The following is a 23,217-nucleotide window of genomic DNA, read 5'->3' on the forward strand; positions in this document are numbered from 1 at the left end:
TATGTAACCCTACTAATTTTTTGGAAATAGTTCAACTTAAAAATCTCTCCATATTGATGTGAGGTTGCCGTCCATAATTGCTGAGCTTTGTTGTCAATTGTGGGATTGTGCCGTGTCATTTTATTTTTTCTATACAAAGTCAAGGTTCGTGGAGGAGCTAGAACACAGAATGGATCAGGATGTACCAGCACAAAAGGAACACTAGAAAGACAAGGGGGAAACACCAACAGCAGGGTTAAGGGACAAAATAGAGGGAGACTTGGACAAGTAAGGGATGTGGGGAATAATGAGGGGTCAGGGAAAATGTACGGGGTGGCCAAGATTCGATACAAACTCAAGATCCGGTTAACAGGGTAGAAAAGATCATGGGCAAATGATCAAAGAACAAATAAGTGGAGGTGAGCAGTGATCTTGAATTTTGGGAGTTTCAACAGCAGGGGGTTGCAGGCAGACCGTGTGCTCCCTGTATAAACCTGGGGGGCGGAGGGGCGGGGGGGGGGGGGGAGAAAGGGAAGGACATGGGGGGGGGCGGAGGGGCGGGGGGGGGGGAGAAAGGGAAGGACATGGGGGGGGGGGGGAGAAGGGGAGGGCGGAGGGTGCGGAGGGCACAAAGCACGGAAAGAGCAGAGGCTGCAAGACCAAAAAGGCGGTAGAAGACAGAGAGTCCACCCACCAATCTGTGACAGCCAAGTGATAGGTCCAAAGACTCAGTTTCATTGTGGGAGATTCCAATGATCTTGAAGGCCTTGGTTTCCATGGTGTCAAGCTGAGCAAGATGCGAGGCAGGGGTGCCAGCTCAGAGCAGTACTCCATAAAACTGCGGATGACGGCCTTGTAGGGGGACAAGAATTCAGGTGTCCTAAGGAAGGACTTTGCATGACGGAGGATACCCAACTTAGAAAAGACAAAAATTGGCAGCTCCAGCTGGTCTACCTATTACATGGTAATGGCCTACCTAGGCAAATCCTTGTAAGTGCACACAGACTTTCCTCAGCTGGGACATGCAAAGCAGTTGTGGACATTGGGTGGAGATCATCCAGCGAGACCATTTACTATTACACTGTTGCAGTAGAGATTCAGCCAATGACGATTTTGTTGATTTTATATTTTTGAACTGCCTGGAGGGAATCAGTGCTGTTGTGGGCGAAGAGAATGTGATTTTTCTAGGCTTCATGCAGCCATGGGGACCATTTGAGCGGCGGCTACCCGACTCGCTTCGCCAACCCGACTCGCTTCGCCAACCTGGCCTGCAACACGTCCCACCGCCAGGCTTAGCACGCTCCGTGCAAAGTGAGCGCGAAAACATCCCTCCGAGTTCCACAACCCCGTAAGCACCGTGTCTCTGTGACTGTCGAAACTCTACTGCTTTCCAGGATTATAAATCCTCCCCTTGCCCACTAACCTGTGCACACCGCTCCCATAGGCCCCTGCACATCGGGCCTTATTTGCCACCGGAGAACTTCAGCGAGAGGAACCAAGCACTAATCAAGGCTATCCGTGCCTGTCTGCTCGACGACCAAGATCGCTTCAATGAATTTCGCCGAGTCTCCGGACTCTTTCGCCAGGTAGGTTTCTTTTTCGACTGCGTGATCACAGAAACCCCTTTCAGTGGCACCGTCTCCTTTCTTTTTCCTCGAGGCATTAACTATTGTTGACAAATATACAAGTCGTATCACTAAAAAGAGTAATGTGGTCTAATCATGTCATGTTCGATGATTGATACAACCACCACCACCATTCCGATGCGCCATTGATTTATTTTGGGGCCGCACCATTTTTGTCGGAGCACTCAGATAGTCAGGTTCACGATGTTTTTTTCGTTCAAAATTTTTGGACATTAGTAAAACTATAGATTTTTGGAATATTCAGAGCATGAGGAATCCAAAAATTAATGTTGGCATTTGCGAATTAATTTTGCTGAAAATGACACTCAGGACAGTGATGAAGATCTGTAAAAGCATATTCCTGAATGGTATAGACCTAGTAGATCCTGTGTATAGGACTTATAGTTCAATCTGATACTAACAAGGCTGCTTTCTTGCTTTATAAACCCATACCTATAACTTCAAAGGACTTGCAATATCATGTATTATGTAATACAGTTATATCACAAATATAAAGACAATGGTTTTCATTTACCTTTGTTTGTTGCTTTTCTATAATCCTGAGCACTATTTTGAGGCCTTTATTGGATTCCTTGACCCAGAAAACATAGGATTAGCATATTTAATTAAGTTTGCAGGTTGACTAGAAGCCGAGATAGCGCAAAATATGTATTTTATGGTGGCCATTTTGAAAATCCAAAATGGCGGCCATGCTGGTGTCTGTGCAAATGCCAACATTGGTTTTCGGATTCTCCATGCTCCGATTCCAAAAATGTACAGGTTTGCTAATCTCCCAAAATTTTGAACGAAATTATATTTGTTAACAGTGAACCTGAACCTTTGTCGGCAAACTTTGATCTGTTGGTCATTGTGTTCCTCAGGGCATGACGTCGGCTGAGGCCTATTATCAGCAATGCAGGGAACTCCTGGGGAATTCGAGCTTCCCCTCCATTTTCCCTGAACTGCTCATCCTTTTGCCTGACCCCGAGAAGCAATGCGAGCTGCTGTCTGTACACGGGCTTTGGATGGAAACGCACGAAAGCTGCAGAACCACGAAGCCCGTTTCAAAGGGCGGCAGGCGGGCGAAGCGGAGCGCCCGGGCCGGTGACGACCTCGAGAAGACGGAAAAATCTCTTCCGGGGTGCAGCACCTGCCAGCGATGCGGCCAAGTGCTCGGACACGAGGACGTGACGTGGCATGCCGAGAGACACATGGACACGGACTTTCCTCAACTTGGACACGCATAGCATTTGTGGACACTGGCTGGAGATAACGAATCCAATTTTTTTTTCTGGTCTTCCACAATTGGCTTTGACAACAATCACGTCTTTTGCCAATTTATTGTTTACTCTCTCCACACCCTCCCTTTCCTCTCCCAAGTTAGCCGAGCTTGCCTTGACTAATTTTTCAGTGAGAGTCAAGGGTTAGCGATTTTAGCAACCTGTTGAAGGGGAATCAACCTTTTGGTTTCGTGAAATCATCCCGAATCTGTTCCCTCCCCACTTCTGCCATTTTGTTCAAACATCATCACGTCTCGCTGTCAACGTACATCCTTCCGGCCACTTCGCTCGGTGTTCTCCACTTGTCACGATGTTGAAACTTTATTCCCCCTCTCCTCGGCTGGCATCTCTTGCTCTCTATTTATATCAGATCAAGTTCGTCCCCTCGTGCTTTACACAAAATACATTTGCTCTTCATTCAGGCTAATTTTTGGCGGTTTAGGTATTTCGGTTTTTGTTGTTGCAGAAAAATGATTCGATAGCGGTTTCTTGTAGACCCAGAGAAGTACATGTTTTCAGGACTGAGCAGTGGGGTTTATCCTTTTTGAAATGTAAACCAAATGTTTTCGGGATGAGATGTCGCCTTCGGGTTTTCCAAACAAGTTGGCGATGGACCTGCAGCGCAGGAAACCGATAAATAAATTTAAAGGATTTTTTTTTTTTTAACCTGGGATTTTTATTTTTGAGGATGAAATGCCCTTCTTTGGAAATGCATTTTCAGGATGTTCTTGGAGCCTCTCTTCAAGTTGGCTCACTCTTCACTATTCCTGGCTCATGGCCGAGGCTGCTGCGAAGACTTGGGGCCTGTCGTTTTCTTCCTCTCCTGTTTTCATTATTCCACCACTGCTCCAGTGGTTTTGATGAGTAAAGAAAAAGTCCAGTGGGGGAAGTTGCTTAAATAATCTTTTCAGTTTCAAGGCTTGTTTGGCACGTTGATTCGAGTCCGGCTCAGGTTCGTCGCGAACTTCCTGGTATTTGTGCAGCTCAGATAGAATGAGGGATGGTAACATGAATACAATGGCCTTTTTTTTGTTGTTCTAGTACTGTGTACCTCTCAATTGGCTGTGATGCAGTGCCCTTCCAGAGGGTGGAGATCCTTGACTAACTGGATGGATCTCCAGCTGCCCTCAACACATGGAAGCTTTGTTGATTTTTTTTTTGGTTCCTGTTGCATTGATCTCCCTACCCTTGCATACCTACTAAGTAGATTGCCCCTTATTTTACTTGTGGTTTTAAAGACTGTGTACACGAGGGAGCGACATCAGTAAACATCTTTATTTAAGGAAATAAACCAAAAGACGATTCAACGCCATGCGCAACGTGGATTGAAAATAAAAAAAAACATGATGCAGCTGTTTTTGAGCGTCATCTATTTTTGGCATTTCCGAACTCTCCACTCGGGTTGGAACCAAAATAAGCTTCACAAACATAAACATCGTCATACAACACCCAATGAAAGTTTAAAAGACTCAGGATTGACTAGAATATGCGTATTACCACATAAGAGACAATGATCACCGCCGTTCACCTTGAATAATTTACCTCTTGTAACTCAATGTCAACTATTTGGTGGATTTACGTGGTTCTTCGTATGTTTTTGGCACAATCTATCAGGACGTCAAATCCACCATAATCCGTGGGGTTGTGGTTACGGTGTGGACGACATTACAGTAGCCACGATATCAAACATGGTAATGGCCTACCTAGTCAAAGCCTTGTAAGTGCACATTTGGGAATTCGGTACAGGAGGAATAGCTTCCTTAAGGCAAAAGGTTGGAATTGAACATTGTCGTTCACCGGCTGTGCAAACGTGCATCTGAATCTGGCTGGGATTTTTAAATTCTAAAGCGTACGAGGAACATGCACGCACAGTCCATGGATGAAGGTATAAAACTTACAAGGCACAGGTGAGGGTACGAGCTTGGCACTGTACAGAATTTGCAATACGGCTGTGGCTCATCGAACGCGATTTGAGCGAACAAGCACCTGTCAGCTCGAGCAGGTAAACGAGTGCTTATCTACGAACGGCATTTGCGGTACTACGAGTAGTATATTATCAAACCATGAGCTTAGCGGGAGTGAGATCCCAAAAATGTTTTAAAAGCAAACTATATTTTGTAAATACAGTTGGACGCCGCTATTCGGGGGTTCCGCGCATTCGCGAGTGATAAATTGCGACATGCTTCGATATTCGCGGCCATGTGTCCTGCGAATTCCCGTTTGCTCCTCGACATTCGCGATTCGGGAACCAATCCCCCCACCATTCGCCGTTTCGCAATTTAGCGGCACTTTCCAGGAACGTATCCCCCCACGAATAGCGGGGTCGACGTGTATGCTTTCCAGATCAAAAACTCAGAGGTGAAGGTGCTGTGCCAATGTCATGTTCCGATAAGGAGATTGTCATTGCTAGTTGCGTACAAGTTATCGGTGACCTCGCAAATACACCCTGGAGAGGCGCTGACGGCGCAAGCCCCCATCCCGGACTGCTCGTTGGGATTTCATCAGAACATGAACCCCTGCTCCGAAGTACCCGATATAATCGATAAGCATACGTCTGAAACCATTTCGCTAAAACAAACGGAAATGTACAGATGCCCTGAGCGAAAGGTTTCATAAAAAAACGACATCGTACAAACACGACCCAATTACGAATTAGGCCGCCCCATCGGTGCCAGCATAATTATACAAGGCAAGTGCATCCTAATTTGGCTAAAAAGATTCATTCAAAACCTCGCCTTAGAATCTCAAGATTGAAAGAAGAGTGAAGCTACCAATCACTAATTATATTAATCATGAATAAGCTCAAAGCCAAAGATTAGTCAACTTGATAAGGATTCAGAAAAGCATAAAAATGAGTGAAGGGGTGGGTCTTGCATCCAATTCTAAAATATAAGCATTCAATGATAATCAGGCTCGGTCCCTCACGCAAAATTACATTCTCGAGGTGCTAATTGACAGGAAGGAGTGTGTAATGACTAATAGGAAGGTGTGTGGTAACCCTCCTGTGCAGCTGCCGGCATGGAGAAGGGAGAGCTGTGGAACGCATCGCCGGACTCCGTTGCGTTCCCGGTTGAATACGGGCCGCTGGTGGGTTGGTCGTAGCTCTCGTACGAGTTGCTGGTTTGGTATCTCTTGTAGGCTTTGAATGCCAGCAGGGCCTAGCAGCGAAGGGCGGAGTGCAAAGGGGAAGACGAGTTATCATCACTGTGCTGCACAGGGCTGTTATGGTTATCCATTACTTTGTTACACAGGTATAAGATGGCAACCTTCACGTAGACCACCCTGTTAGGTGCAGACATGCTAAACGAAGGATTCGATGCAATTCACCAAATTACAGGCAGCGCTGTCACTTAGCTGTGTAATTTAGACTCGGACCTGTGATCTGCCATTTTCCGTAACGCAAGAAGAAGAACACCATGTTACAATTACAGGTGGGCACAAAGGAATACAACAGTTTGCGGGTAACGATCATGCGGTCAGACTCGCACAACTACATTTTCGCTGTTAGGAGTAACTGTAGATTGGCCAAGATAGAACAAGCAGGAAGACTAACCCAGACAAAGATGGAAAAGAATGAGAAGGTGATGGCAGCTCGTGCGTTATTAGCGGAACCATGATCCACATATGCCTGCTGCCGCTGCCAATTGTCGGTGAGCACGCAGAAACAGATGAACCACAGGAAGGACCAGATACCTGTGAATGAACAAACAGATTACAACCTGGGTATAACTAATCATATAATTAACTTATCATTGGAATCGGCTTTCTTTTGACTAGGGATCTAATACCAGAGAACCAGAGCTCGGCGAACATGATGTTTTTTTGAGTGTGCAAGGATGTTATGTAAGGAGACCAGGCCTCGAGCACAGTGAATGCCATGGCAGCCAGGAAGGCGAAGACCCCGATGGCCACACCAAATGAACACGTACTGACAGGGCCAAATGTGCAGTAAGAAGTAGAAGAACCTGCATCAGAAATGCAGGCGAACACAACGACAGCAAACACCTGGGAAGGTCAGGGATGGAAGTAGACAGGTAAGCCGAGTTAAACTCATGGCTGACGTGATACGGCATTGTTGAAAGATCATGTCACATACATCAGCACCCTGTGTATCCATGTGTTCGTTTCGCCATTGTCACCCATCTGCACAGAGTGGGTTCATCAAAAATGTAGTGGTCTGCGAGGGTCATTAACCAGTGTGGCAGCTACATTCAAGTGTAAGGTGTGCACAGAGGGAGCTGCAGATGGAGGAAATGTTGAGTTGGATCTTGGAGATGGCGTGAAGCTGGAAAGTGTGAAAACATTTTGCTACCTCGGGGAAGGAGAAGGTGGAAGGTGGATCAGACTCGGCAATGGTTGCTCGAGTGAGATGTGCATGGAAGAAGTTTCGGGAACTGAGTGGCATGCTGATGAGGAGGGGAGTATCGTTGAAGCTGAAGGGAAAGGTGTATGGTGCATGTGTGAGAAGTGTTATGATTTATGGGAGCGAGACATGGGTAATGAACGTCGAGCAGCAATGAAGGCTGGAAAGGGTGGATGTGCGGAGGGAGTATCGTTGAGAGAGAGGAAGACAAATGATGAATTGTGAAAGATGATGGGAATAGAGCCTGTGATTGATGCTGTGAAGAGAAACAGGTTGAGATGGTTTGGTCATGTGTTGAGGAAGGATGAAAGTGACTGGTTGAGAAGAGTGATGGAAATGAATGTAGAAGGAAGTAGAAGACGGGGAAGACTTGGCTAAAGATGGTGGAAGATGAAATGCGGGCAAGGGGGTTAACAAGGAGAGATGCAGAAAATAGGGCAAAATGGAGAAGATTGTCATGGCTATTGTCAAGATAGATTGTCACCTCCGCTCTAGCAGGGAAAATGGCCTTAAAATGCCTGTTGTTGTTGTTATCCCCATACAACAACATGCATTTTAAGGCCATTTTCCCTGCTAGAGCGGGGGTTAGCCTTGCGGTCCCCATGACAATCTTCTTCATTTTGCCCTATTTCCTGCATCTCCCCTTGTTAACCCCCTTGCCCGCATTTCTTCCTCCACCATCTTTAGCCAAGTCTTTCTCGGTCTTCCCCATCCTCTTCTTCTTTCTACATTCATTTCCATCACTCTTCTCAACCAATCACTTTCATCCTTCCGCAACACATGACCAAACCATCTCAACCTGTTTCTCTTCACAGCATCCATCACAGGCTCTATTCCCATCATCTTTCGCAATTCATCATTTGTCTTCCTCTCTCAACGATACTCCACACATCCACCGAACCATTCGCATTTCCACCCACCCTTTGCAGCATACCCTTTCCCCATACCGAGCAGAAAAATACCGTTCGGGTCTCGAGAACACATGATCGTCTGTCATGACCATCTTGTCCACCCCATGCAGTCTCTCCTGCCCCCCATTCCTCCCCACACCTATTATTTGTCCGCCTCCTTATGTTTTGGCCTTCTGCTGTGCTGTTGCTGTGTCCCGTCCCCCCTCTCTGCTGTTACTTTTGTCTTGTTTCAGCCTGAGTGGTTCAGTGTACTAGTACTGGCTCTTTCATGAGCCTCGACTATGTATACGAAAAAACAAAAAACAATTTTCAAACCATAATCTTTCCGACACTCGTTAACCCACCTCATTCAAAATTCCCATCTTTTCCCTCCTCAGAGTTTGCTCCGTATCCATATTGTCCAACTCATGCTTCCTCCACCTACCTCTCATTTGTCCAAGTGTCCCTCTATTTTGTCCTTCAACCCTGCTGTTGGTTTGCCCCCATCCCTCTTTCTACTGTTCCATTTGTTCCGTTGCTTCCTCATCCGTTCAGTATTATGACTCTTCCATGAGCCTCAACCTAGTATACAAAAATATTTGGCTTAAAGGTAAAAAAAAAAAAAAACAAGTCACGGGAGCATCTCACATCACGGAGCCTTGGTGTGATACACAGATTACAGTAGATCTGAGAACGAACTACCAATATATTAAAGTAGATATGCATGTGCACACAACACACACATACCAATCACAATAACTTCTCATGTCCCTTTGGGAACGGGCGAGACAAATCGCTTTTACAACCACGTTTAAATCCCTGGTGTTGGGCTAGCGGCTAGGGTGCCGGCTTAGGATCCAAGGATCCTGGGTTCGAATCCCGGTCGATCGCTGAATTAACGCCAGGGGGGTTGACTCAGCCTGTCATCCTTCCGAGGTCGGCTAATTGAGTACCAGTTCACTGGTAATTCCCTGTTTGTCGTTAAAGGCGGCAAAAAGGGTTGGCGCCAGGAAGGGCATCCGGCCGTAAAACATTGCTTCAAATAGGGGACCGAAAAACAACAACAACTACGGTTCCCGAAAAAGGCCAACCCCTGCTTTGCGGGGAAAAATGGCCTCTAAAGGTGGTTATTTTTTATATATATAACCACGTCGAGTAGACCGGGTGCATCTGGCAGTGACATCATAAAGTTCTAATAAATGTTATGCTGCAAGGTCTGATATAATTATGCCATTTGTCATCGTGTCATTCATTAAATCATTTGTTGGATCATTCGTGATTGATTTTTCATTTTTTTGAAAAATGAAACGTCAGAAGTTTTTCCTTTTTTCGAAAAAGTTTTTCGTTTTTTCTCCACGTCAGAAGAAAAAGGTAGCTCCAGCACGATACTCATCACCAAAGCACAGACAGACAACCATCGTTGCAAGTGGCAGATTTGACGCACAAGACGCGATGCATTCAGATAGGCCTAACGTCGTCACGGGTAGCTCGAGGCCCACGAGGAAACAAATGGACATGAGGATCGTTTTGCGCAGAAACACACAGGAAACATTGTCCTCGATTCACGTGATACCGACGTCAGCCTTTCCGAGCGTGGTTTCACAGGATGACTTGCCAAAGCCTGTGGCGAAAATGTGTGAACGCAAGTAAGCCAAACTTCGCAAATATGGTCCAAGTGTCCCAGAAACACCTCAATCCCATTTCATGCATCGACATGTGATAACACTTCTTCCTCTGCCAGACGTGGGATAGGAAAGAGCTTCAGGAAGTGCTTTGGGAGCCACGGTGGATTGATACAAGATTTGGGCAAAGGTGAGACCTCATGACTGGGACGACGCAGATTTACTTAAATCTTCTGGAATATTCAAGTATATCTGCCAACATGGCTGCCTTTCAAGTGACCCTCTGATGTTCCGCATCCAACCGAGACATCGTCGGGCGCTCATAATGGAGTCGAGCCCACGCTCTGTACGTCGTCAATACAATGAGGTGGAGTCATGAGGTGTCATTGGTTCCAATCCTCAAGTCATTCTGTTCGGTTCGCGAGGCATGTTGGGAAATAATTCCATCTGTGGCTGCACACAAACAATTCAGAACTGTAACAGTGGTATCCACGGAGATAACAACCCACAATGCACCTCACTCTTACGTGTAACAGTAAGCTCTTGTAAATGTTTGCTCACGAGGTATCTTTTCCATGTGGAATACATCAATCGGTTTCTCTTTCTGAATCTTCCAACTTTTAACTCAGGGGAAATAGCCTGTTACCGTGAGAGTGAGCGAATGCCTTGTGTGCCCCCCCCCCTTTATGTAAAGAAAATATCCAGTTGCCTCCCCCTTTATATGAATGAATGAATGAGGCCATTTTCCACCCGCTAGAGTGGGGGTTAGCCTTGCGGGCCCCATGACAATCATCATGGTTCCCATTTTGAGGCAATGTTTTTATGGCCGGACGCCCTCCCCGACGCGAACCCTTAGTCACCTCTTACAATGCGCAGGGATACGGTGTACCTATGCTGAATCTGGGTACACACCGGGATCATTCATCCCAACAAGCTGGTACTCAATTTGCCGACCTCGGAAGGATGACAGGTTGAGTCAACCCCCCTGGCATTAATTCAGCGATCGATCGGGATTCGAACCCAGGATCCTAGGATCCCAAGCCGGCACCCTAACCGCTAAGCCAACACCAGGCTATATCCTTTATACAAAGAAAATTATCCAGTTGACCCACCCCCCCTTAATATAAAGAAAATTATCCAGTTGCCCCCCCTTTATATAAAGAAAATTATCCAGAAAAGGGAAAATTATCCAGTCCCCCCCCCCTTTATATAAATAAAATTATGCAGTTGCCCCCCCCCCCCTATTAAATATTCAAACCTGACCGTGGCAAATATATATATATACATCACTCTGCCCTTTGTCCGTCCAGGTCACCTGATCTCCCCCAGCCTCACGGGGTACGAGGTCAATGCTACCTGTGCCCATGACCGCTTCACGGGTACCGCCAGCATGCATGTAAAATCTGGTGGACATCGACCAAATGTTTCTCCATTCCCTCACTCTCATACATTAAATAAACAAACAAACAAACGTTCCCTTCCAAGGAACTTCAACGTAGGAGGCCACGAGGCCCATCAAGCCTATACAATGATTGCCAACCTATCGTGGTTTGCTCATGCTATATTATTTTTAAATATTGAACATCAAGTATGTAAGCAGTACGTACCATTTAAACATTATTTTGTACCAGCATAGGTACCCAGCGTCGCCGGGCAACGCAGGATCCCTCCTCCTCCCAACCCTTCCCCTCCCTCATCTCACCCCATCTCCAAACTCTTCCCACCCCACCCCTCCTCCTCCCAACCCCGCTCCCCCAAGGCCCTCCCTCCTCCCATGACACCCCCAGAGCCATAGAACACCAGACTTTGGCGAACTCGATTTGAGCGAAAATGATCGTGATTGGAGGATACGTGATCACATGACTGCAAGGCGCCATCTTGTTACCCATCTTCTCTGAACGAAATGTTAAATTGTGTACATCTTTGTGAACTCCGTCATATTTACACGTCGTCGTCATTATAATTTTTCATTCTGAAGTCGGTTTTGGGGTGGAAAAGATGCCGTGCTGTTCATAGAATCAGGACAAATAAGAAGTAAATACGTAAATGGTAATTGATCTCTGCTGAGAGAGGGGGGTTCCCTTTATCTAAGGGCGGATCATTTAACATTTAAATATTTACTTCTTATTTGTTTTAACTTTCTCCCCACCCAAGCAGTTCGCTAAGTTTGTGCTGAAATGATCGATTACACGCTGAGAGTTGTACCACGTGACATGATCGAATACAATCTTATAACGGACAATCTGTTCTGTTATGAATGTGATACAAGTTGTGGTACAAATAGTAAAATAATCTGTACGTGCCAACACGCATACGTCATGTATATGTATCACAAATTATTACCTCCGACACCGAAGGTGGATAGAGCTAATGTTTTCACCCCTGTCTGTGTATTTCTGTCTGTTTGTTTGTTTGTTTTGTTTGTGAACAGGATATCTCAAGAAGTTGTGGACTGATTTGGACGAAATTTGGTGGACATGTTGACTGTGTGACAAGGACGAACGCATTCGATTTTGGTGAAGATCTGACTCGGGATCCGGATAGGACAAGTTTTATTTTGATTTTAAGTGATTCTTAAGCATTGAGTGATAGGGTTAAGTCACGATATTATATAGCATGACATTTCAAAACGTCATGGATGACTTACGACAAAACTTGGTGGATGAGTTGAGGAAGTGACAACAAGTCAATTCGATTTTGCAGGATCGGATCCAGATCCGGCCTATCAGTGGATACAAAATGTGAAATTTCAAAGCCCTCGTCCTCTCTCTGATCTCTCGATGTCTCCATGTCTCTCGGTCCCTGCTCTCAAATGTTGTGTTTGTGTCCTTCCCCCTCTCTCCCCATCTTGTCTACCGCTCCCGATGTTATATGTTTTATGTGTCGGTTTGTCTTTCTGTGTGATTAATGTTCGCTCTTTCACGAGCCTCGATCTTGTATACAAAAAAAAAAAAAAAAAAAAAAAAAATGTTCAGCCTGGCGGAGGTATTAATTGTACCGAGTGCTGTTCTAGTTACATATATGGGACCACACAGAATCATGAGTGGATCCTACATTACATGCATGAATAATATTACTACCATAAAATAACCCATGAAACTTCACGGAATGTGACGTGTTACGTGACGTTTTATCTCAGTTAAGGCAAGCTGAGAAACAAGAAACCTCATCTGTGACTTGGCATACCTGGTGCATTCAAATCCCAAGTTATTAAAAAGCTCGGCTCATAGCAAAGGGTCTTGGGGGTCCAATGGTGTCTTGAGGGTCTAAAAGTGTGTCTTCAGGGTTGAGGATGCAATGGAGTCTTGAGGGTGCAATGATATCTTGAAGGTGTAATGGGATCTTGAGGATGTAATGGAGTCTAATGGGTGCAATATCTTGAAGGTGTAATGGGATCTTGAGGATGTAATAGAGTCTAATGGGGTATTGAGGATCTGAAGTGTCTTGGGGGTCTCCAGGGGTTAAAGGGTCTAAAGTGTCTTGAGGGTTTAATGGGGTTTTAATGGTCTTGAGGGGTTAAAGTGTCGAAAGGGTCACGAGGGGTTAAATGGTGTAAAATGTATAATGGCATTGAGGGGTTTAATGGGTCGAAAGGGGCCTTTCAATAAGAATTGAAATTTAAAGCTCCGAGTGTTTAAGGGACTAGGGGTCTAAAGTCAAAGGCCTGTGAAACGTTCTAAGGGATTTTAAAAGTCTCAATGGTACTGTTATGAATTTGGTAGAGCAATATCTAGAGCTAGGTAGATCTGAATAGGTAGGTATTCGGCTGTCGTGACAGGGACTCTACATGTAATAAGTTCTTGATGTTTAGGCGTTTGTCGGGGTAAGATGTATGATTGTGGATCTACCTGGAGGTCCGAGTGTTAAATAGTGAGGGATTAAAGGTAACGCCCCTGTGAGTCTCACCTGGTAGTCAAACCTTTGTCCATTATGGCACTGCAAGCCACATAAACATTAGTTAGGTCCTTAGCGCAACATTAAATAATTCCCTTTCCCTGACATTGACTTCGTAATAAATAGACAGGAAACCAGGCCAAAAACACCGCCACGGTTGGCCGCCGCCGTTCGCACCTCAAAGGCCTACCAACCTCGCGTGTTACGTGTTACAAAACGACCGCGGGGGGGTCGCGGACGGGAGATGTCAGGAGTCGCATGCCGCAGAGGGCGTGACCTGGGCGAGTTGGGAGGCTGTGATTGGCTGAGGAGTGCGCCAATGTGACGTCATCGGCCACCAATATATGCGACGGTCGGACGCCATTTCGTGGCAGACGCAGGAGACACCAGAGAGTTCGTAGGAGTTGGTTGGAGCACACAGTCGACGCAGAGACACAGTTGGTGGAAAAGCTCCCCGAAGGCAGTTGGTGGAAAAGCTCCCCGAAGGCAGTTGGTGGAGAGTTCGTTCACACACCGAGCACACCAAGCCCACAGAGCACGCGGCAGTTCGTTGCAAGTCGAGCCCTCCGTTGAACCATTGGTGCACGGGCCTTGTGGAGATCGTCCTCGTGTGAAGCTGCTGGCCACGCGTCGGACGCGTGGTGCTTGGAGCGGGGCCTCGTGGAGCTTGGAGCGAAGGACCTGGTGGTGTGCGATCGGGCCAAAAGGAGCGGTGTGGACGGCCGCCACCAAGATGACGAAAGACAGATAAGCCGCATCCGCGTACATTTGAACGACGTGACGTGTTATTTTTGTATGCATAATCTCCCTCGTATCGTGTTTGCTGTCAGTCGTGTGGGGACGTCCCGATTTAGAGTTATTAGATTTACCGGCGCGGCTTTTTCACTGTATTACTATTCGATAATAAATCCTTATATTATTTTCTGTATATATATCTGAACGCAGTTTTCCTGGGTGTTTGATTTTAATAGGTAAGGTTGCGGAGCCTTCGCTGTGCCCCGCCATTCCGCGCGTTTGTGTTGAACTTGAGTCCGCCATTGAGTGTTCGCCTCGGGAGTTAAAGTCTCGCAAATCGGCCATCCGTAACTGTGGTGTTAATCACAGTTGCGTAACAAGTGGTGTCAGGAGTGTAGGATTTGAACCCGTCGGACAAATTTTTTTTGTCCGCGGCGAGACATCGACACGGTCGGACAAATTTTTTTGTCCGCGGGGAGAAATCGACACGGTCGGGCGTACATTGCGCCCGACGTTCGAACGCAAAATTTTTATAGTTGAGGCGGAGAAATTTGATAATCAATTGGGCAAACGGAGCGCGATATCGCGTCTTCGTCAAATTTAAATTGTTTCAGGAATTATTAAAATAAATACGCGCGCGGGGAACGACCTTCCGAAAAGCGGATGTCGGAGGTCGACGAGATGGAAGTACGCAGCGAGGCCTCCGTCAGCGTTGGGAGTGAGCCGGAAATAGGGGAATTAGATGTCGAGGTGAGCCTTGGAACCTCCCCCGTCCCGAGCACCAACTTATCCCCCTCCCCCACCGGGGAGTCGGGAGCAGTAGGAACGGCCCCGACAACCGACCAGATGTTGGGTCAATTGCTTCGAAAAATTGAAGGGATGGAAAAGAACGGTGAGCGAGCCAGTTGGGAATTGAATGAACAAATGAAGTCGCAGGGGAAGGAATGGAGGGAAGGAATGAAGGGAATGAGTAAGGATATGGGAGAAATGAAAAGTGGGTTGGAAAATAAAATGGAGTCGCAGGGGAAGGAATGGAGGGAAGGAATGAAGGGAATGAGTGATCGATTGGAGGGACACATTGAAGGAATGGGAAATAAAATTGATGGGTTAAAAGGGGAACTGAATGCCCAGAGTGATAAAATTGAAGGATTAAAGGAGGGATTGAAAGAACAAATCGAAGGGATGGACAGCAAAATCGATGGATTGGAGGGAAAAATGGAGGTGATGAATGAACAAATGAATGAACAAGGGAATGAAATAAAGGAAAGGAATGAACAATTGGAAGGAAAAATTGGGGAAATGGCACAGCAGCTGGGGGAACGAATTGATGGCATAGAAGGGAGAGTGCAAAACCAAATTACGGACAGACTGGGGAAATTTGAGGGTAAAGTAGAAACTCAAATGGGGGAGATGGAAAAAGCCATAGGGGTGGAAATTGAATTGAAACGGGAAGAATTAATGTCAAAAATAGAGGAGGGCGTGACGCAGGCTGTCCAAATGGGGGAAAAGTTGGAGGGTCAGATTGGTGCCACAAATGCTCGAATTGATAAAGCAAATGGGGACCTGGAAGGCTATCGGGCCGGGTGGATGCCAGAATGCTACAGCAGAGTGAGGAATGGGGACTGCTCAACCGACAGGGGGGCAAATTGGCCGAGGAGGTGAGGGGGTTGGAAACCCGCATAAAAGAGCAGGAGCAAGGGTTAATTGAGAAAGGCCTGTGGGGGCCACTAATGGATAATGAAAGGGTGAGTGATTTTATGCAGGAGCGACTGGAGATCTGGGACAATACCATCAAGAAGGAGGTTGGTCGGGTTCAAGAGAGCCTGAAGGAAGAGGTGAGTAGGTCGGTTAAACATCTTCAGGACCAGATTAAGGTGACCCAGGAGACCCTCACCACGAGCCACATTTGGACACCAGAGGCTCCGAAACGGAATACCCAGTTGGGGGGGTGTTTTGGCCCCGGACTGGATTTGGACAGAGAGGAATCGGGGAATAGAGTCTCTGGAAAAACAATCCCCCTCGTACATTTTGACGGATCAGGGAGCCTCGAGGCTTTCCTGACACAATTTGAGTGCGTGTCTCAGCTCAATGGTTGGGGAGAGCGGGAGCGCATGGGGAATATGGTGGCGACACTGCGTGGGTCAGCCGCCGACGTGTTGAACGTAGTCCCAGAGGGAATATTGACCAGCAAGGCCATTTGTGAGGCCTTGAATAACAGGTACGGGACAGGCGCAAGGTGCGACCTGGTCAGGGCACAGCTGCTGCATCGCAGGCAAAAGCCTAATGAGACGTTGCAGGAGCTGGCCCAGGATATATACCAATCGGTGAGGATAGCATACAGGGACCTACCAGCACAGGCGTGGGACAAGCTGGCGATAGAAAAATTTATGGCGGCTCTCCCTGATCCTGAGGTCCGGACGTTGGTGGAGTTACAGGACCCACCCACGGTGCACCGGGCAGCGGAATGCGCGGCGAGACTGACCTTTTTGAGAAGGTCGAACCGCGCATCGGAGAGGGCACCTGTGACGGTACGGCAGACCGAGGTGCGGGATCGGGAAAAGCCAGAGGATGACATCGGGCGAATGTTAAGGGGAATCAGCCGCCAGCTGACAAATTTGATGGGGGGACAAATTGCAGGGAGCGAGTCACGACAGGGTGGTCCAGGTTGGCCATCAGGACGGCCTGATTTTTATCGGGCTGGGCCGGGAGAAAGGGGGGCTCCACCTGGCTACCAGAGGGGTCCGTTCTTGGGGACTTGTTTTAGATGTGGGAGAAGAGGGCACAGTCAGAGGAATTGTCGGCAACCATATGGGCCCCCACCTCCTGAGAGGCTTCGCAGTCCAGAAAGGAGGGGGCCCCCAGTAGGTCCACAGGCGCCAGACAGAGGACCACCACCTCGGCCTGGGCCAATAGCAATAGAGTGTGCAGGAAACTAGAACGAGCCGAGCATATGGGCCATGCTCGGCTGGCATGTGTATGGCAAAGCATCTTTCTTTGGTGAGGTTAGTAAAATGTGACAAATGGTTGGCATGGGTAATCTGTGGGTTAGATGGAAATTTAAGGGTGGATTTTGAAATGCCATGGTGGACACTGTACAGTGACGCCATTATTGATCCAGGTGTGTAGACCAAAGTGTTGGAGGCTGTGATGAAATTAATAGGGTAGTAAGACACAGCTTTCAACTGGTTGCGGGGGCAACTGTGCTGATATTTGGGACGCGGGATCCTGGGGATGCAGTTGTGTAGCCTGAGGGTCAACGTGGTGCTGTGCATGTCCGAGGTGTGTGGACCATGTCTTCTGGGTGAGTCTCCTGGTGGAGCATGGCTGTTGACTGGACCTTGGTGTGGTCAAGTGTGGGTGAGCACTGGGGGGCTGCAGTTCTGTAGTCGGACTGGGGGATGATGGGGAGGTGCAGGGGACGTGGCTGTAGGGATGCCACGCACTGCGACCGTGCCCCCCAGGGCCGAGGTTGTGTGTGCGGTAGTGTGTGTTGTGGCAGCAAGTGCTCACCACATTGGCCAGCTGGGGCTGCTGCAGCTGTGTTCCTCGCAGGGGGGCCGAAGGATGGATGGTGGGTCGCACCCTTATGGGCACTCATGGGCCATGTTGGCGTTTTGACTGCTCACCTTGTCCCGGTGACCCTTGCACGGTAGAGGTGCAGAGCTGACGTGGCTGTAGGTAGTTGTGTAGCGATGATCACCGTTGGATGCGGATCCACATACCTGCCAGTGTAGTGGGGACAAAAGAGAAATTTGGAAGTATTTGGTAGGCCCAATGTGAAATTTTGGGATTGTGAAGGGTGGATGACGCTCTTGGACCTGACCAACCTGCAACTACCTGCACTTGAGGTGAGTGTTTTGAGGAGTACTGTCCCAGGCTTCAGGATTTGCTTTGGAAATTGGGGACATGTAATTTGGAGTTGGGAGGTGAGAGCGAGTGATGACATGGCCGGTGAGGGGATGGAATGGGAGCCACAGTGTCTTGTGGGTGGCGTATGTTTTGTGTTGTGGTTAGGTGTTTTGATGTGGTCGTGAGAGTGGAACCTGGAGAGTGAGTGATGATTATTGGAGATAATGAGGGGCGATAATTGTGCTTTTTGGAAATGTGCTAATGGAAATGTGTAAGGATTCAATGATTCGAACTGTGAATGGGATTTCACATTGGCAGGCCATGGCAAGCCTTGTAACACCTTTTACACCATCTATGAATTGTACTGAATTGTGCTGAGTTGTGTGGAGAATTGAATGGCAGCGGGGGAGGAAGTGTGTTTTGGGGTCTTGTGGGTGGGGAAGGTGTGTGTGTCCGCAGGTACAGAGCAAGCTCTGAGGAGCGATGCCTGCGGGCCCCCCTCTGCGGCAATTACCCCTGGCAGCCGGTGGTAACTGGAAATTGGAGCTCGTCGGTGGAGGGTCTGGTTGGGCGCCGCGGGGGGGAGGAAGTCCCCCGGTGACCCGTGTTGCTGCGCGAAAGCAGGAGGCAAAGGAGCCTGGTGTGTGTGGAGACCCTCACCGGCGAGGTAACGGCGGAAAGGGGCTGTTGGGCTGTCACGGGGCCAAGAGGTAAAGGGGGGGGGGGGGCAATGAACTTGTAAGTCGGTTGACTTGTTTTTGGGACTGCAGGCACCACAGCCTGATGCGCCCCCACCATCTTTTTGTGCGGTACCTCCCCGCTGCCTAGTTGAGGAATGCACACCCACGTGAATGACATCAATGCCATGGTCCTGCAGGGGGTGTATTGAAATAAGTGCTTTGTTGATTTTTGAAATGCCTTGATGACCTATGGAATGAGAATGAGTGGTTAAGGGGTCTGTGTTGCATGAATGTGGGCGAAATCCACCGAGCCGTGTCACTCACCTGTAACATCTGGACAGGGCCGTGGAAAATTTAGGGGGATGCATTGGGGATGGCCCCGCAGGTAAGGTTGTGTCTTGTGGCATCCACCGGGGGACGCGGTCTGTAGACCGGGGTATGTACAAAGGTTAGAGTTTTGAGTTTGGAAAGATGGTTAAGTTTTGTGGTTAAGTTAGTGTTGTGTGTTGTTGTTTCCTCCCTCCACAGGAACAACGAAGAAAATGTACATACTTGCATGATGGTTAAGGGGTTCAGCATGTTAAGGAAGTGTAGGTAGGTAGTCCGACTCACTTCCCACAGCCCTTCCTGATTTATTTCATAGGTTAATTAAGTGTGTGACAGTAAGTGTTAAGGCTGGAATGGTAGCGCCTGCGGTGAACCTTGCAGGAGCTACGGTTCCAGGGGGGGGGGGGGCTGTGTTATGAATTTGGTAGAGCAATATCTAGAGCTAGGTAGATCTGAATAGGTAGGTATTCGGCTGTCGTGACAGGGACTCTACATGTAATAAGTTCTTGATGTTTAGGCGTTTGTCGGGGTAAGATGTATGATTGTGGATCTACCTGGAGGTCCGAGTGTTAAATAGTGAGGGATTAAAGGTAACGCCCCTGTGAGTCTCACCTGGTAGTCAAACCTTTGTCCATTATGGCACTGCAAGCCACATAAACATTAGTTAGGTCCTTAGCGCAACATTAAATAATTCCCTTTCCCTGACATTGACTTCGTAATAAATAGACAGGAAACCAGGCCAAAAACACCGCCACGGTTGGCCGCCGCCGTTCGCACCTCAAAGGCCTACCAACCTCGCGTGTTACGTGTTACAAAACGACCGCGGGGGGGTCGCGGACGGGAGATGTCAGGAGTCGCATGCCGCAGAGGGCGTGACCTGGGCGAGTTGGGAGGCTGTGATTGGCTGAGGAGTGCGCCAATGTGACGTCATCGGCCACCAATATATGCGACGGTCGGACGCCATTTCGTGGCAGACGCAGGAGACACCAGAGAGTTCGTAGGAGTTGGTTGGAGCACACAGTCGACGCAGAGACACAGTTGGTGGAAAAGCTCCCCGAAGGCAGTTGGTGGAAAAGCTCCCCGAAGGCAGTTGGTGGAAAAGCTCCCCGAAGGCAGTTGGTGGAGAGTTCGTTCACACACCGAGCACACCAAGCCCACAGAGCACGCGGCAGTTCGCAGCAGTTCGTTGCAAGTCGAGCCCTCCGTTGAACCATTGGTGCACGGGCCTTGTGGAGATCGTCCTCGTGTGAAGCTGCTGGCCACGCGTCGGACGCGTGGTGCTTGGAGCGGGGCCTCGTGGAGCTTGGAGCGAAGGACCTGGTGGTGTGCGATCGGGCCAAAAGGAGCGGTGTGGACGGCCGCCACCAAGATGACGAAAGACAGATAAGCCGCATCCGCGTACATTTGAACGACGTGACGTGTTATTTTTGTATGCATAATCTCCCTCGTATCGTGTTTGCTGTCAGTCGTGTGGGGACGTCCCGATTTAGAGTTATTAGATTTACCGGCGCGGCTTTTTCACTGTATTACTATTCGATAATAAATCCTTATATTATTTTCTGTATATATATCTGAACGCAGTTTTCCTGGGTGTTTGATTTTAATAGGTAAGGTTGCGGAGCCTTCGCTGTGTCCCGCCATTCCGCGCGTTTGTGTTGAACTTGAGTCCGCCATTGAGTGTTCGCCTCGGGAGTTAAAGTCTCGCAAATCGGCCATCCGTAACTGTGGTGTTAATCACAGTTGCGTAACAGTACATTCCAAAAGCATGTAATTAACGCTACCAGCACGTGAAAAGGTGGATAACAAACATGGCGCCAATTGTTAAGTTCACCAAACTCTGGTATTCTAAGGCTTTGGGCACCCTGGCTCCTTCATCCAGACTCCCACTCCCACCCCTTACAAGGCCCCCCTCCCAACCCCACTTCAGACTCCCACCCCTTCCTCCTCCAGACTTATTTGGTATGACTCAGCATGGGTTCGAACCAACGACCTCCAAGACTGAAGACCCAGACTCAAGATGCTCTCACCATTACATCAGAGTCTCCTGTTGGATATGATCCCTCAAATTGATTCTTATTTTTCATTCAATAATTCAACATTTAAAAGGGAGAAATCTCCCCTCATAAACAGCATAAATGGATTTGGCATACTTGATATTCCCCAAGATCCTTCCCTCCACCAAACTATACTTCGAGGGTTGGGTTTTGTGGAAAATCCGTTCCACCTTTCCAACCTTTCCCAACACATCTCCTCCAACTCTCCAACCTTTCCCAACACATCTCCTCCAACTCTCCAACCTTTCCCAACACATCTGCTCCAACTCTCCAACCTTTCCCAACACATCTGCTCCAACTCTCCAACCTTTCCCAACACATCTGCTCCAACTCTCCAACCTTTCCCAACACATCTGCTCCAACTCTCCAACCTTTCCCAACACATCTGCTCCAACTCTCCAACCTTTCCCAACACATCCGCTCCAACTCTCCAACCTTTCCCAACACATCCGCTCCAACTCTAAGCTTTCTCAACATATCTGCTCCAATTCTCCAAGCTTTTCCAACACATCTCCTCCAACTCTCCAAACTTTCCTAAAACATCTGCTCCAACTCTCCAAGCACATCTCCTCCAACTCTCCAAGCTTTCCCAGCACATCTCCTCCAACTCTCCAAACTATCCCAACAACCCGAGCTTTCCCATCACATCCGCTCCAACTATCCAAACTTTCCCAACATATCTCCTCCAACTCTCCAAGCTTTCCTAAACAAATCTCCAACTCTCCAGCTTTCTCAACACATCCGCTCCAACTATCCAAACTTTCCCAACACATTTCCTCCAACTCTCCAAGCTTTCCAAACACATCTCCAACTCTTCAAGCTTTCCCATCACATCTCCTCCAACTCTTCAAGCTTTCCCAACACATCAGTTACAACTATCCAAGCTTTCCCACCACATCGCTCGAACTATCCAAACTTTCCCAACACATCTCCTCCAACTCTCCAAGCTTTCCAAACACATCTCCAACTCTTCAAGCTTTCCCATCACATCTCCTCCAACTCTTCAAGCTTTCCCAACACATCAGTTACAACTATCCAAGCTTTCCCACCACATCCGCTCGAACTATCCAAACTTTCCCAACACATCCGCTCCAACTCTCCAGCTTTCCCAACATATCCGCTCCAGCTTTCCCAACATATCCGCTCCAACTCTCCCAACATATCCGCTCCAACTCTCCAGCTTTCCCAACATATCCGCTCCAACTCTCCCAACATATCCGCTCCAACTCTCCAGCTTTCCCAACATATCTGCTCCAACTTTCCCAACATATCCGTTCCAACTCTCCAAGCTTTCCCAACATATCTGCTCCAACTCTCCAAGCTTTCCCAGCACATCTCCTCCAACTCTCCAAGCACATCTCCTCCAACTCTCCAAACACATCTCCAACTCTCCCAGCACATCTCCAACTCTCCCAGCATATCTCCAACTCTCCCAGCACATCTCCAACTCTCCCAGCACATCTCCTCCAACTTTCCAACCTTTCCCAGCACATCTCCTCCAACTTTCCAAGCTTTCCCAGCACATCTCCAACTCTCCAAGATTTCCCAGCACATCTCCTCCAACTCTCCAAACACATCTTCAACTCTCCCAGCACATCTCCTCCAAACTCAAGCTTTCCCATCACATTTCCTCCAACTATCCAAGCTTTCCCACCACATCCGCTCCAACTCTCCAGCTTTCTCAACACATCCGCTCCAACTTTCCAGCTTTCCCAACATATCCGCTCCAACGCTCCCAACATATCCGCTCCAACTCTCCAGCTTTCTCAACACATCCGCTCCAACTCTCCAGCTTTCTCAACACATCCGCTCCAACTCTCCAGCTTTCTCAACACATCCGCTCCAACTCTCCAGCTTTCCCAACATATCCGCTCTAACGCTCCCAACATATCTGCTCCAACTCTCCAGCTTTCTCAACA

General features: G+C 48.0%; 3 protein-coding genes across 5 annotated transcripts in view; 2 read left to right on the top strand and 1 right to left on the bottom strand.

Annotated features, from left to right (window-relative positions):
• ZNF598 (zinc finger protein 598, E3 ubiquitin ligase) overlaps nucleotides 1-4,235 on the top strand; it is a 21,349-nt gene extending 17,114 nt beyond the window's left edge. For both annotated transcript variants that reach the window (XM_068117613.2, XM_068117614.2), the window contains exons 10-12: nucleotides 1,168-1,327; nucleotides 1,424-1,565; nucleotides 2,486-4,235. In XM_068117613.2, the coding sequence (XP_067973714.2) occupies nucleotides 1,168-1,327; nucleotides 1,424-1,565; nucleotides 2,486-2,851 (668 nt within the window). In that variant the 3' untranslated portion in view covers nucleotides 2,852-4,235. The remainder of the gene's footprint in view (nucleotides 1-1,167; nucleotides 1,328-1,423; nucleotides 1,566-2,485) is intronic.
• LOC137427854 (synaptogyrin-2) overlaps nucleotides 4,142-23,217 on the bottom strand; it is a 21,390-nt gene continuing 2,314 nt past the window's right edge. For both annotated transcript variants that reach the window (XM_078777712.1, XM_068117632.2), the window contains exons 2-4: nucleotides 6,673-6,889; nucleotides 6,438-6,577; nucleotides 4,142-6,042 (exon numbers count right to left, since the gene is read on the bottom strand). In XM_078777712.1, coding sequence (XP_078633838.1) covers nucleotides 5,860-6,042; nucleotides 6,438-6,577; nucleotides 6,673-6,889 — 540 coding nt within the window. In that variant the 3' untranslated portion in view covers nucleotides 4,142-5,859. The remainder of the gene's footprint in view (nucleotides 6,043-6,437; nucleotides 6,578-6,672; nucleotides 6,890-23,217) is intronic.
• GNG13 (G protein subunit gamma 13) overlaps nucleotides 9,676-23,217 on the top strand; it is a 19,235-nt gene continuing 5,693 nt past the window's right edge. The window contains exons 1-2 of the transcript XR_010984583.2: nucleotides 9,676-9,783; nucleotides 9,879-9,949. The gene's annotated coding sequence lies outside the window, so the exon portion shown is untranslated. The remainder of the gene's footprint in view (nucleotides 9,784-9,878; nucleotides 9,950-23,217) is intronic.

The sequence above is a fragment of the Myxine glutinosa genome, chromosome 5, assembly GCF_964187855.1.
Source record: "Myxine glutinosa chromosome 5, kmMyxGlut1.1, whole genome shotgun sequence".
NCBI classification, from domain to species: Eukaryota; Metazoa; Chordata; class Myxini; order Myxiniformes; family Myxinidae; genus Myxine; species Myxine glutinosa.